The sequence below is a fragment of the Lineus longissimus genome, chromosome 8 (assembly GCF_910592395.1).
Source record: "Lineus longissimus chromosome 8, tnLinLong1.2, whole genome shotgun sequence".
In the NCBI taxonomy this organism is placed as follows: domain Eukaryota; kingdom Metazoa; phylum Nemertea; class Pilidiophora; order Heteronemertea; family Lineidae; genus Lineus; species Lineus longissimus.
In genome coordinates this window covers 16,627,601-16,640,614 of record NC_088315.1, presented here as the reverse complement: position 1 = coordinate 16,640,614, position 13,014 = coordinate 16,627,601, and the positions used below count along the sequence as shown (strand labels likewise).

Below are 13,014 nucleotides of genomic sequence, written 5' to 3'. Positions count from 1 at the left end.
TACCATTCGGGACAGTATCATCACCATTTATGCTGTTGGCGATGATAAAGACACACCGTGACTCCTATGACACACCGCTAGCAGCAGACATACAAGAAAACACGTACATGGACAACATATACGCCAGTATTCAACCAACGGATGCCATGACGTACAATGAGAAAGCCAACGAAATGATGGATGACGCAGGCCTCAAATTACGCGCTTGGACCTCGAACGATACAACCATCCGCCAGAGGGCACAAGCTGACAACATTGATGACCCCAAACCTAAGGTTCCCGCACACGGAATGATTTGGGACACTGAAGCCGACACATTGACCTAAAACAAGAGGAACAAGCCTCAGACGCTCCAACCAACTAAACGACAATAGTGAGGCTTCGTTATCCCATTAAGAAGTCATTCACCGAAAATAGTCAGCAGTGACAGTCGTTTTTTTCCACAGTTTTCATCGTTTCGACCGACTGTTTAGTGGATTGTAGTACGGCCTATTTACATGTTGTCTCGACTTGTCTAATTAAGACTTTGTACTGTATCGCATGGTCAATCAATTTACAGTATAAATCTAAAAGTAACTTACCGGCGATCGAACTTATCGTGTATACACTATTTAGCCGGTTGAAGGGCACCTGTATGGCAAGCGGAGTGTCCAGTAATTAAAAAAAATAGTTTTATTCAAAAAACCTGTTTTTTTACCAAATAAACTAAGTTTATTTGGAAAAAATATAGTTTTTTAAAACAACCTTGTTTATTAGCTAATAAACCGAGTTTCTTTAATGAAACCAAGTTTTTACCTAATAAACCTTGTTTATATCCACAAATGTCAAGTTTAACAAATAAACTTGGTTTTATTCCCTAAAATATAAGTTTTTCATCCAGTGGTAATAAACTTAGTTTTATAGAAAATAATCTTGGTTTATTAACAATACCTGGACAAATGGCTAATAAACCTACCTTTTTACGTAAAAACTTGGTTTTATACAAAACAACTTAGTTTTTTGCAATAAAACCTGGTTTTATTGTAAAAATGTAGGTTGTTTTGAATAACTGGACAAACGGCGTGCAAAAACCTACTTTCTATCGAGAAACTTGTATTTTCTACCTCGCCCCATGTACACAAATCCGCGATGTTATCGGGACGAGGATGGGCAACCTCGGCACCTCGTGGTACTACTGCCCTGTAGCCAGTGCGATTCTTGCGCTAGCGGTAGCACATGTAGCATACAATCCGGTATCACTATTGAACCTCGTTCCTAGTCATCCTGATCACCGCATTCATACATGGGAAAGCTTTGTAATGCTGCACTGCACTGCACTCTGTAAACTAGTTAGTGAGACCCTAACCTCATCCCAGATAACTCAATGTAGGTAGGATCGAGGTTTAAAAATGTAAGTTTTCTAATAAACCAGTTTTAAAAAAAAAAACTAGGTTTATTAGTAATAAACTTAGTTTTTTTAAATAAACTAGGTTGTTTTGGTAATAAACCTTGTTTTATTGAATAAATGGACATTTCTGTACATAAACTTATATTTTATACGATTATGTGGTAAAAAAACAAGTTTTTTAGGTAAAAAACCAGGTTTTTTAGCATAAAATGTTAGTTGATGTTAAAAAACCTACTTTATTATGAAAGAAAGTAAAAAAAGAAACTCGCTTTATTAGCAAATAAACAAGGTTGTTTTAAAAAAACTTATATTTTTTCCAAATAAACTTAGTTCATTAGGTAAAAAAACAGGTTTCTTTGAATAAATCTAGTTTTTTTTAATTACTGGACACTCTGCTTGCCATACACCTGTACAAAAGGTATACTGTCTTCTCCCACTTAACCGAGCGCGGGTGAATCGTAAAATGACTGAGTCCAAATGAATAGGCCAATTTTACTGGTGGCAGGCGAACATTAGAAAGAACAGCCACAGCTGATCATTGACTCCCTTTTCGTGGGCAATGCCAATGTCTTCCACGTAAGTGGATAAAAGACATGAACATTGACATGGGGTAGTCCTGTACTGAATGAATGAATACAATACAACTAGCGTCCTCGTTGTATGCCTATAGTGTTGGTTGACCAGAAATTTATAATCTAGTGTCTATGATAAAGCCAGCTTCATGGGTCTGCAGAATGTCCCAATAAAGAAGTCTTGCTGTCAACGAATGAATTAAAGAACAGATTTACTTATTAATTTACCAATCAATTTTATTATCCAAACGGGATTTACTTCCATTGTTGATCTTGGCACCATATCAAACAACACGAACGTCTCATTCATGTTCATGATGACATCAAAATCAGCGTCTCTGATGAGGTCGGCAAAATCTCCCCGGTAGTCGGCAACTAAAGCCTGGGCGTTGTCAGGTAACCCCCTTGAATCGTTGGTCTTCCTTCGATAGCTGATTTGTTTCCTGAAATGGAATTTGCATATTGTTAAAATTCACCGAATACAATCCATACGTTAAGGCCGATCCATGCAACAGCGGAATAAAGCTCACCTTTCCATAAAGTTGCTAAGCCAATGTGCAGATGCATGGAAAAGGTATAGCAGGGGTCTCTGTTCTTGTCTTTTGGCCTTCGTTTCGTTCGGAAGCTCTGCCCACCATTGCCGAAATTCTCTTCCAGCTTGCCCTTTAATATCCTCAACGGAAACAGGGAAACCAAGTCTTCGGCACTCAAGGAACCAGGTGTTCAAATTGTTTTCCATTTCGGGCCACTGTGCTGAAATAAAAAAGCTAACACGTTTAACATCTTTGGAAATATTGATTGGTGATGACCACTGGTATGAACGAAATGTTAGTCCTAAGAATAAAGGTCCCTGGAACAATAATACTGATTGTTAAAGGCATGGTCAGGGTCAGTCGCTTTGATGTATCATGCGACTTATTCTTCCGTCCATGACACAGAAGCGGACTTATTCCAGTCAGTATAGGCCAACAAAGAAGGAAATTCATTTAGCGAGGAATAGAATGCTTGAAGAAAAACTACCTTGTGGATCAGTTCCGTGTTGCCGTTGTCTCCTCCGTCTTCTATGGTCTTGAGTTGATTTATCTCTGAGGGCAAACAAGTCATCCTGTGTGCTTATCGAACGTCTAAATGTCTGCGGTGCTATGCGGTGGTGTCTAGCACAGGATGTCGCAGTTTCAGCATGACGTAATCCTATAGCATGCTCCAATTGGTATGTCTCGATAAGGTCAATCTTCTGATTGAGACTGTAGCTTTTCTGGTGCCTACGTGCACCCGGTACAGCTTGGTTAGCATCATCTACATCATCATCATCAGTAGTGGTATCAGGGTCAGGGCTGTCAACATCATTTCCATACTCCATTCCATACGTTAAGATCATCATGGTGCCTGCTAGGCCTACCCACAAACTCCATCGGATTGCGTGCATCTTATGCCCGCTGTACACGATCCCTCAAAATTGGATGAAAAAAATTTGACCGAAAAGATTGATCGTGTATGGTGGGAAATTGGATGAAATATTTTCCATCAATCAAAGATTGATGGAATAGAGCCGGTCCTATTTTTGAATGACGAATTGATAAAATTTGACCGTGTACAGCGGGCATGGATATTTATTGAACAATTAACCCTATTGAATTGAATTGTTCGTGGGTTCACCGAAATCAATGATCGTCCATTCCTCCTTCATGATGACGGTGGTTATGCAATTTGACGGGTTTGTAATGCAAGGCCTAGATTCCACAGTTTGCCTCTCATAGACGACAACATGGGCTGGACGCAGAGGGCAGTGGAAATCATGATAGAGTCGTATAGGGCCCACCCAATCCTATACAACACCAAAGATGCCCTGTACCACAATCGCGTTAAGAAGGAACTGGCCTACCAAGAGGTACTTGAGGATGTCTGCAAGGAAAAGAGTGACTGCACGGTTGATGACGTGAAGAAAAAAATGAACGGGCTACGCAGCAACTTTGCTAGGGAAATGGAGAAGATAAACAAGACCAAAAGAAGTGGTGCTGCGGCAAAGGATGTGCACAAGCCAACCGTATGGTGGTTCCAGAAGCTGCTCTTTCTTAAGGACCACGTAGAGGCGAGGCCCAGTTCTTGCTCAATGTCGAGAGGCACAGATTGCAATGATACACTTGACAAGGTAATTAATTCTTAACATCATTTTATTTCTCTGACTACAACAGAATTATTCACTGACTGTACACACACAGTTATACAAGAATGGCTGCCTCATTCTACGCTGCAAATTTACCTTGCCACGATACTCGACCAATATTATTGACATAGGAGCAAAGGTAGTCTCTCTGAGCCTGAGCCGCATTTGTAGACCTGTTGCCAGCTTGAGATGAGATGCGTTCATATGCTACTTCCGACTTTCTCACCTCTCTCCAATCACCATCTGTTACCTGGCCTCTGCTCGTGTCTTCTCTATCCATGGAACTAGGAGGGAAGTACCGAGCAGGGCTCCTCGTGCGGAGATAGTTGTGAAGGGCGCATGTAGCAAGGATTACTCTCTCTACCTTATCGGGTGATAATAACATCGGTGCAAGAAGGACTCTGAAGCGATTTGCCAGAATCCCAAACGCATTCTCAACAACGCGTCTCGCCCTGCTCAGCCTGTAGTTAAAAATTCTGTGGTCAATATCAAGGTTTCGGAACGGGTACGGTTTCATCATGTAAGTATGCAGAGGGAATGCATCGTCTCCTACCAAAAAATAAGGAATTGGGGCGGTACAATATTTCAGGGGTTCAGCATCTGGAAAATCTATACTTCCGTCTACTATAGCCTTGTTTAGGTCACTTTTAGCAAAAACACCCCCATCTCCCACACGGCCATTTGTCCCTGCGTCAATCATAAGAAATTTATAGTCTGCATCAACCAAAGCGAATAGAATCAAACTATGGGTATTCTTGTAGTTGAAAAAGTACGATCCACACTTCAGAGGTGGGCGAAAAGTCACATGTTTGCCGTCGATAGCTCCAAGACAGTGGGATAGATTCCATCTGTACTCAAAATCTCTAGAAACCTGAAGCCACTCTTGTGCGTTCGCTGGCATCTGAAAAAAGGAAAAGTTGCAATGTTAACCTCCACTTTCAGGACTCCTCTGCTAATGACGACTCCGACCAAGAGTTGCATGATGAATCACCACGTCCTGGAACGCCATCGGTATGATACTCAGCAAAACCGTGCACATCCTAGGAACCGAGTAGACCTAAACCAAGGGCGAAAAAGAGTCGTTCTGTAGAGGAGTCGATGTTGCACACAGCAGCTGATGCTTTGACTGAATTGAAAGATGCTGTTGTCAGCAAACATGAATGAAAGCACTAGTACACCAACGCAGAACGAGGACCAATTTGATATTTTTGGTAAATTTGTGGCTTGCGAAATGCGCAGCCTGCAGCATGCTGACATAAGGCAAAGTGCAAAAAGGAAAATAAACATGGCGCTTCTTGATGCGCAAGAGTCTGAGTTGGGCAGAAATACTCAGTTGACTAGAAGAGTCCCTCCGCAGCACATTAATAATGCAACAGTTCCTCCTGGAAAACATGGTTACAACCAGCAGTGTTCCATCATGACGTATAACGGTCTGCCTAGTCGTAAAGATTTTCCAAATGTAACAACTTCAAATGCATGTAGCATGGGGAACACCGCTGATATTCTAGGTAATGCCATGATGCAAACATTTTACAGTACTGAATGATTGTGCATTTAAGTATTTTGTTATTGTAAAGTCAGCTACAGCAAGAAATAAAAAATGATTAAAAGGAAAACATTGCAGTGTCATTTTCATAGTGTTCGTATTACCTTTATGAAATCGCCTTTCAAAACCGTGTAGAGGGCATCGCACATCTCTGGAACAATTCTACCTATCGTGCAGGCGCTAATCCTTGTTGAGAACTCTAGACTTTGGAATGTTTCTCCAGTTGCCAAGAAACGCAACGTCACCGCTAAACGTTCGGCAGGAGTGATTGCCTGGCGCATATTGGTGTCTGACCTATAAACGTATGGAGTGACTCTATCAACGAGATCAGCAAATATCTCTTCATCCATACGCAGATAGTTTTTGTAAGAAGCGGGGTCTTCCAGCCTGAGCTCCTCGTTTAGCATGGCATATGCCCCTTTGGATGCTCTTCGAAGGATCCATGGCCGTGTCCAATATCGGCGTCGTCGTCGTCGTTTCTTCTTCAATGCGGCCATGGCTACTGCCATAGCAGCAACGGCAGCTGCCGCAACAACGGCCACAAGCAGTCTTGACTGCACGGGAGCCATTTTGTGAATGATTGGATGAAAATGATTGACCGTGTATGGCGGGACCCTCTACATACAAATTTGACCAAAAAGATTGATGAAAAAGTTTGATGAAAATGATTGACCGTGTACAGCGGCCATTACCAGAAGAACGTGGTCAAAGCAAGATGGCAGAAACAATTGTGACATTTGACACGAAAGTTCCCTTTATTGGATTTTCCCCTCAAGAAAACGATTCCATAATCGATTGGATAAAATAAATTCATTTAAAAGACTCTGGATCGGTCAACCATTTACATGGACTTGTAATAGACTTACGTAACTTCAATAATCATCACCCTGACTACAGGGATTACTGGCCCTGGCCACGACCAGGCGTTATTGAATTGACAACATTTACAAGGTTGTCTTCCTATATCCATTGGTCACTATAATTGGCTGTCATATTGAATGTTTGCAGCCCACCCGTAAAATACTACAGACTGCCATGTTTCTGGACTTAGTCATTTTCGAGCCATTTTCCTGGCGCTCGGTTAAGTGGGAGAAGACAGTGGCCCGTATTCTAGAAGACTCCTAAAAGCGTAAGGTGGCCCTAAAACGGCCCTTTTAGTGACACCTTCACCATTTTCTATTCTAGAAGCATCCTAAAATACCGCCAAAGGTATACCTGAAAATCCTCTCCTAATGCAAAGGTTGACCCATTTCTAGAAGGTTTTTTAGGATAAGGAATTCCTAACTTTGGGCTCATCTCCACCTTAAATCGTTAGGATACCCTTGGGGTATCCTAAAAGTGTTCCTTACAGGCTGATTTCTGTCACTTGTGCACAGACAGCCGAGAAGATGGGTGACTTTCTTCAAAGAATTGCTGCGTTAAATCGTGTGCGGGCTGTTTATCAACCCAGGATAGACCAAAGAGTGGTGGTGAGGCAACCGCGTGGACAGTATCGGGACGATATTCATGAACTAAATGACGAAAATTTCCGAAAACGGTACCGGTTCACTAAAGCAGGATTCAATTATGTGCTGAACATCATCGCCGATGAAATCCCCCCTGCTCAGAATAATCGAGGACACCCGATTCCGCCGGTTATTCAGCTACAAGTGGCCCTACGTTTCTACGCCACGGGAACATTTCAGATCGTTTGTGGTGACCCTAACAATGTTTCGCAACCAGCAGCGAGTCGGATAGTTGCCAAAGTATCCCTAGCCATTGCTAGAAAAGCGAGAAATTACATCCGAATCCCGAATGACAATGATGCCATAATGATGCATCACAAGTTCTTCGAAAAAAACAGCTTTCCACGTGTCTTGGGGTGCATTGATGGAACACATGTACCCATCCAGGCTCCAAGTGTGGCGAACAGAGAAATCTACAGATGCCGTAAAGGTTTCATGTCTCTGAACGTGCAGGGAATAGCCGATGCAGACATGAAGTTCATTAACATTGTAGCAAGGTGGCCTGGCTCCACGCACGATTCGCGTATTTTGGATAACAGTATGGTTTGTGCCCGTTTTGAAAATGATGAATTTAACGGTCTGTTACTTGGAGATTCCGGATACCCTTGCAGGTCATTTCTCATGACTCCTTTCCGAAATCCACATGGTCACGCAGAAACCAGTTACAACACTGCACAGAAACGCACCCGTAGTGTTGTGGAACGCATGTTTGGAGTTTGGAAACGCCGCTTTCCATGCCTACGAACAGGCGTTCGTGTTAAACTGGACACAGCTATGTTGATCATCACTGCAACAGCCGTGTTGCACAACATTGCAGTCGACCTCGCCGAACCCGACTTCGACAGAGATGCTCCGGAGCCAATTGATGAAGAACTTGCTATTGAAGGGAATGATTTGCTGGGAAATGCTGTGAGGCAAGCAATCGTCCAGCAGTATTTTCAATAATACTAAGGTGGCAAATACTACGAAACATGTGAAAGCTAATCAGTCCCCTGTTCGTATTTCTCGAACATGGTGATAGGCTTTGCACAGGTTCCTCTGTCACCCTGGTAACCTGGATCAATATAGTAGCATCCCTTTCGTGATGATCCCCCAGACAATTGCCTCCAGACAATTCCCCCTCGAGGACAATTCCACTTATGTTTCCGACCTCCAAATTAGAGGTCAGGGGCATCAGACGGTGGCGTCAGCACAGGCGTACTGTATAATACCCTTGACTTATATTTTTGAGGTTGGGAACATATAAATAGTGGAATTGACCTCGGGGTTATCCTGGGGGGTGGGGGTGGGGGGGGGGGGGGGGGGGGTTGTCCTAGGAATCGACCAAGGGACTGGTTAGCTTTATTGAAATAACGAACACAAGACTTGATTTTATGCCTGTTTCGATTTGGGTGCATCTCTTGACAATTTACTCCAACTGTGCAAGTACACGGGAAATCGAAATCGTACTTGAGTCATCTCCATCACGTGAGTTTCTTTGCCGTTTGATGAGATCTGTCAGCAACGTCTCCTGCAGTTTCCAAACCTTCATGCGCTGTTCGTGTTCGGCAATGCGGCGTTCCTCTTCAGTTTCTTGCATGAATATTTGCTGCTTGTAACGTTTGACCTGTAGCTCATGCTCTATCTGCTGCATGTTCATCACTGACTGATAGGCAGATGCACTGCACGGTGGCTCATCAGGGGTAGATTTACGCTTGGTTACTTTGGCTGCAGAATCTGACTCACGAATTAGGATTGGTTGGATCGAAGGAGTAGCAGGATCACTTGAAGTTTCAAGTTACTGGGAGTTCGGCAGTTCCGCGGAGGTTGACGGCCTATGAGCTTCATCGAAAAACGAAGCGTCGCTGGGGGATTGCGATGAGCCAACAGCTGCAGTTGGTTTCACTCCATGGCGATTCACTGGAAAAAATGTCAAGGCCAATATTATACTGAAAGCATGGAAATGTTATTGATATCAACCCTCATATTTCTGAATTTACTTCAGGCCAACCAAATTTGTTTTTATACATTTGCACTGGTTTCAATGTAAACCAGTTAACAACAAGACTGAAAGGAATGAAAATCCCCTGGATTGTAAGTCGTCTTTACAATAACCAGGCATTGTGGAAAGTTTGGGTTGGATTGAGTGACGTGGCCACAATCCTAAAATAGAAATTCAATTGGACATCAAGAAGCCGGACTTGTATTCCCTGGACATTTATTTCTTTACATCGGCGTATGGTAATTTGTTGATGTGAAAGCAGCTCCATTAAATAAAATAATTAGGATATATTTGGCTTCATTTAATTCTCTGAGGATAGCCGAACCTTCACTCGTGCATGTAACATAAGCCCAGGGCTAGGCTGTTCATAAAATATGCGAGGGTAGGATGCGGTGTGCATTGATGGTGCATGTAGCACTACCAACCTGGGACATGATACCCTGCATCATCGTCAACATCATTGTCTAAAGGCTCTATGACGTCGCTACATATCGATGCTACTGTGTGGGCTGAATCATCGGCTTTGTCCTCTTCTTCCATCACTCCACCACCTGTGCGATGCCTGGCTTTCTTTTCCTTGGAAACGTCTTTTTTGGCCTTAGCCTTCATATTGTCCCACATTTTTTTTATGGCCTTTATGTCCAATTATGCCCAAGAACTAACGTGGCCAAGATAATCCGTCTCCGTAAGTAGGTTAACACAACGGTAATCATGAACCACCCTGCAGCTACCATTCTTCTTGTGGATTAAAAGACAAGGACTGGACCACTCACTCTTGACTAGGCTCAACTATATCATGTACGCAACCTCTTTTTAAGAGCTTTGTTCTTTGCAGGACTTTTATGATAAGGACCAATATTTTCAAGGTTTAGCATCATCAACATCGATATAAAAAATATATATATGATATATAAAAAGATGGTACGGGCCTTAAAGGGTTTCAAAACCCTTTCCGGCATAGTCACTTTAACATCGTATGCGTAGCCATCTAGTACTGTATATCTGACCACAGCTGGCCATACATGAACGTAGCCTGATTGAATTGTAAGAATGTCCATGGTGCAATAATGATATTACCCCCTGGTTCAACTATCCGTACAGCGACCTGTTTGTTGCACGCCATGATGAATCCCACCTGAAAAAAATTAAAAAGGCATGTTACTTTCAGTCCCAGGCTATCAGCATACATGTTTGATCAACGAGTGAAGGTTTTCAATCATAAAGGTTTCCACAAGTTCACATCGAACAAGGGTTGCCCCGTTAACTGCAATGAATTCCAAGCATTGGACATGTTGGAAGGGCCACGTCTTTAAAAAACGCGCCAAAGCCCTGTTCACGTGACCTGTATGTATCATGATGACGAGAATACGTCTGCTGCGGCAAGGTCCTTAAAAAATCGCAAGATATCGTGTTAGATTTGTGCCATCGTTTGGTATAATTACATCTACGAGATTCATCAAAACATTATTCTAGTCTTCATTCGCGTATTTTGACTTTTCATCGTTTTAATGCTCGATATGATGAAAATACTTACAACATGCAACACGAAATCCCGCATGAATTCGGCAATTAGTAGCAACATCCGGGTCTTCAACTTCCAGTTGCCAAGTGTCATGAAAGAGGACGACGGTGATTGCCTGACACATGCCTGTATGAATAAAAGTCGTTAGATGTCTCCCTGAATAACGTCATGACTTTATTTGGATTTGGAAAATATTGGAATTTTTGAAATAATGAAATTTTTCATCCGGTGGAACCACGACCATGCGAGCGGTGAACGGTAACATGTTTGGCAACATTTATCTTGGCCTTAGACATGCTTGAGGAACTTAAAGTTTTGGGAGCATATACCATTGCTGGCCGAGGAGCCTGAATGCGAAATGTATCTCTTCAGACGTCTGCATTCAGAATTCTATAGGCAAAACTTGACAGTTTAGTTTATACTGCCTAGGTGTTTTTTCTCACTGGGTGTCTTTGGCTGCGCAATGTTAGTGAGAAAAAAATACAGAAAAACCTTACACAGGATGGCAGCCAAAACTGATGTCACTTTAAAAGTGGTAACGGGTGAAGCAATATTTGTTAATAAGCTGGAGAAAAAACAGCCACATATTTGATATTTTCAAATCTCTTTTGAAACAGAAAAAACAGAAAGTTCCCATTTGGTGCTATAAAGCGCACATACTCTCTACCTAACCTTTTACTAGCATATATGAATTCAATCGGGGAAAATGGAGACATTGAAGGTACTAGAGGTGTCCGTAGTTGGCAGTTTACCCTGCAGCCAACCAGTATATCATTACTTCCTAGGACATATGATTCAAGGTAGGCTTGGTGTTTCCTACTCCAGTTGGCCTCATTACCAGGCCATTTTGTCGTTTTCTTAACTTTTTTGTATTTGCCCTTGTATTGCCTGGTTCTTCGATAAACCATAAACCCTTTCTTTCTGGTCTGTATGACCACATCGTTGTCCGAGGTAAATTCTAAAACCATTTGTCTGGGAGGGATTTTCTTCTTTAACATGTTTAAAGTCACACCATTTGTTAAAACCGCTTCTTTAGTACTTTTTACCAACATGATAGTGTAAATAGTTAAACGTTTTCCAGTACGATGTCCTTTAGAACAACTAATCAAAACATTGTGGCCACTGTAGTGTGGCGTAAGCCGTGTATTTATCCGAGAGCATGGATCAGTTCGAGGAGGGATCATTCGATATGCATGCCCTTTGCCAACAATATCACGAAGCTCATAAAACAGCCTCCCTGGCTTTTTTCCCATTAAAGTAATAAATGAATTTCTGAACAAGCACTGGTCCCTGAAAAGGTGCAAGTGAGAGCCGTGTCTAAATGTGCTGAAAAGTCGGAAGCTTAACAGTTGACGACTATGATAAAATCGAGAGATAGCCTGATAAACTCCACTTTTGCTCGAAATTCTCAGGTATCCTGAAATTGCGTCGTAATACCAATAATCCCTAGGAGGATGTAGTTTAAAGGTAGGAGGTGAAATCTTCCAATGATATTTGTACCGTATTGTACCAATCAACTCCTATTTGATCACAATTGGAGAAATACTATTAGATGAGGGATTCATTAGTAACAAAATTAGACTCAGACCTTCACGGCTAACATGAATGCAAAAACCTCAGCAGCTAAGTTAGAAAAAACAAAGGCTGCCAGCCATCTTTTGAGCGACTTTCAGCCTTGTTTCAAATGCGATCAGCAGTCCGCAGAACACTTTGTATTCGCTTAATACTGTGCTTCTGATATGGAGCATCAAAATTAGTATCACCGATCACTATTCGGTATCTTGATTTCTCTAATTTGAGGCCATGCAGTTCATTCCAAGAAGACTGACTGACCAACGACCGTGATTCGTGAACCGCAGGTTGAAATCGCCCGTGGAATATTTCAAAACATTTTGTATCATCTCCGATGAAGAAAACATAGGTGGCGCTATTTCGTATTCGTCCTCCGTAAAAACCAGGAAGCGTTTGATGCCGCAATGCCTCCAGTGTAATGGAATCGTAGTCCTGGTAGAATGCCATGCGCCATAACAGACCATGGGGCATCACCACACGGCAGGAAAATGTTAGTTCTTTTCGTACGTCGTGGCAAGGCGGTGCAGATGATCACACAATACACTATCGTGTGCAAAGTTTGTATGCGATTTACTTGGCAACGTCAATGGCGTTATTTTCCAGAAGTCAGTTGGATATTGACTAAATGAAAGGATCTTGACATGAAGATTTTTTAGAGGTGCGTATTGTCAAAATCGATTGGATACTTTTAAAATGAGAACGATATGCAACTTTTCTCAACCTCTTGGAGCAAACCGTGTAGTAGCAAAACCAAGCAAATAGTAA

The 13,014-nt window shown here is 42.2% G+C and overlaps 2 protein-coding genes across 2 annotated transcripts; one reads left to right on the top strand and one right to left on the bottom strand.

The window, feature by feature from the left end:
* Positions 1 to 4,202: 4,202 nt before the first annotated feature.
* Positions 4,203 to 6,238, bottom strand: LOC135492990 (uncharacterized). The gene is made up of 2 exons (XM_064779740.1): positions 5,774 to 6,238; positions 4,203 to 5,024 (listed from the first exon to the last, which is right to left on the bottom strand). Exons 1-2 carry the CDS (start codon positions 6,236 to 6,238, stop codon positions 4,203 to 4,205), a joined length of 1,287 nt encoding a protein of 428 aa, XP_064635810.1.
* Positions 6,239 to 7,057: 819 nt separating this feature from the next.
* LOC135492989 (putative nuclease HARBI1) lies at positions 7,058 to 8,119 on the top strand. Its single transcript, XM_064779739.1, has one exon. The coding sequence runs from the start codon at positions 7,058 to 7,060 to the stop codon at positions 8,117 to 8,119; it is 1,062 nt and encodes a 353-aa protein (XP_064635809.1).
* The last annotated feature ends 4,895 nt before the right edge of the window (positions 8,120 to 13,014 follow it).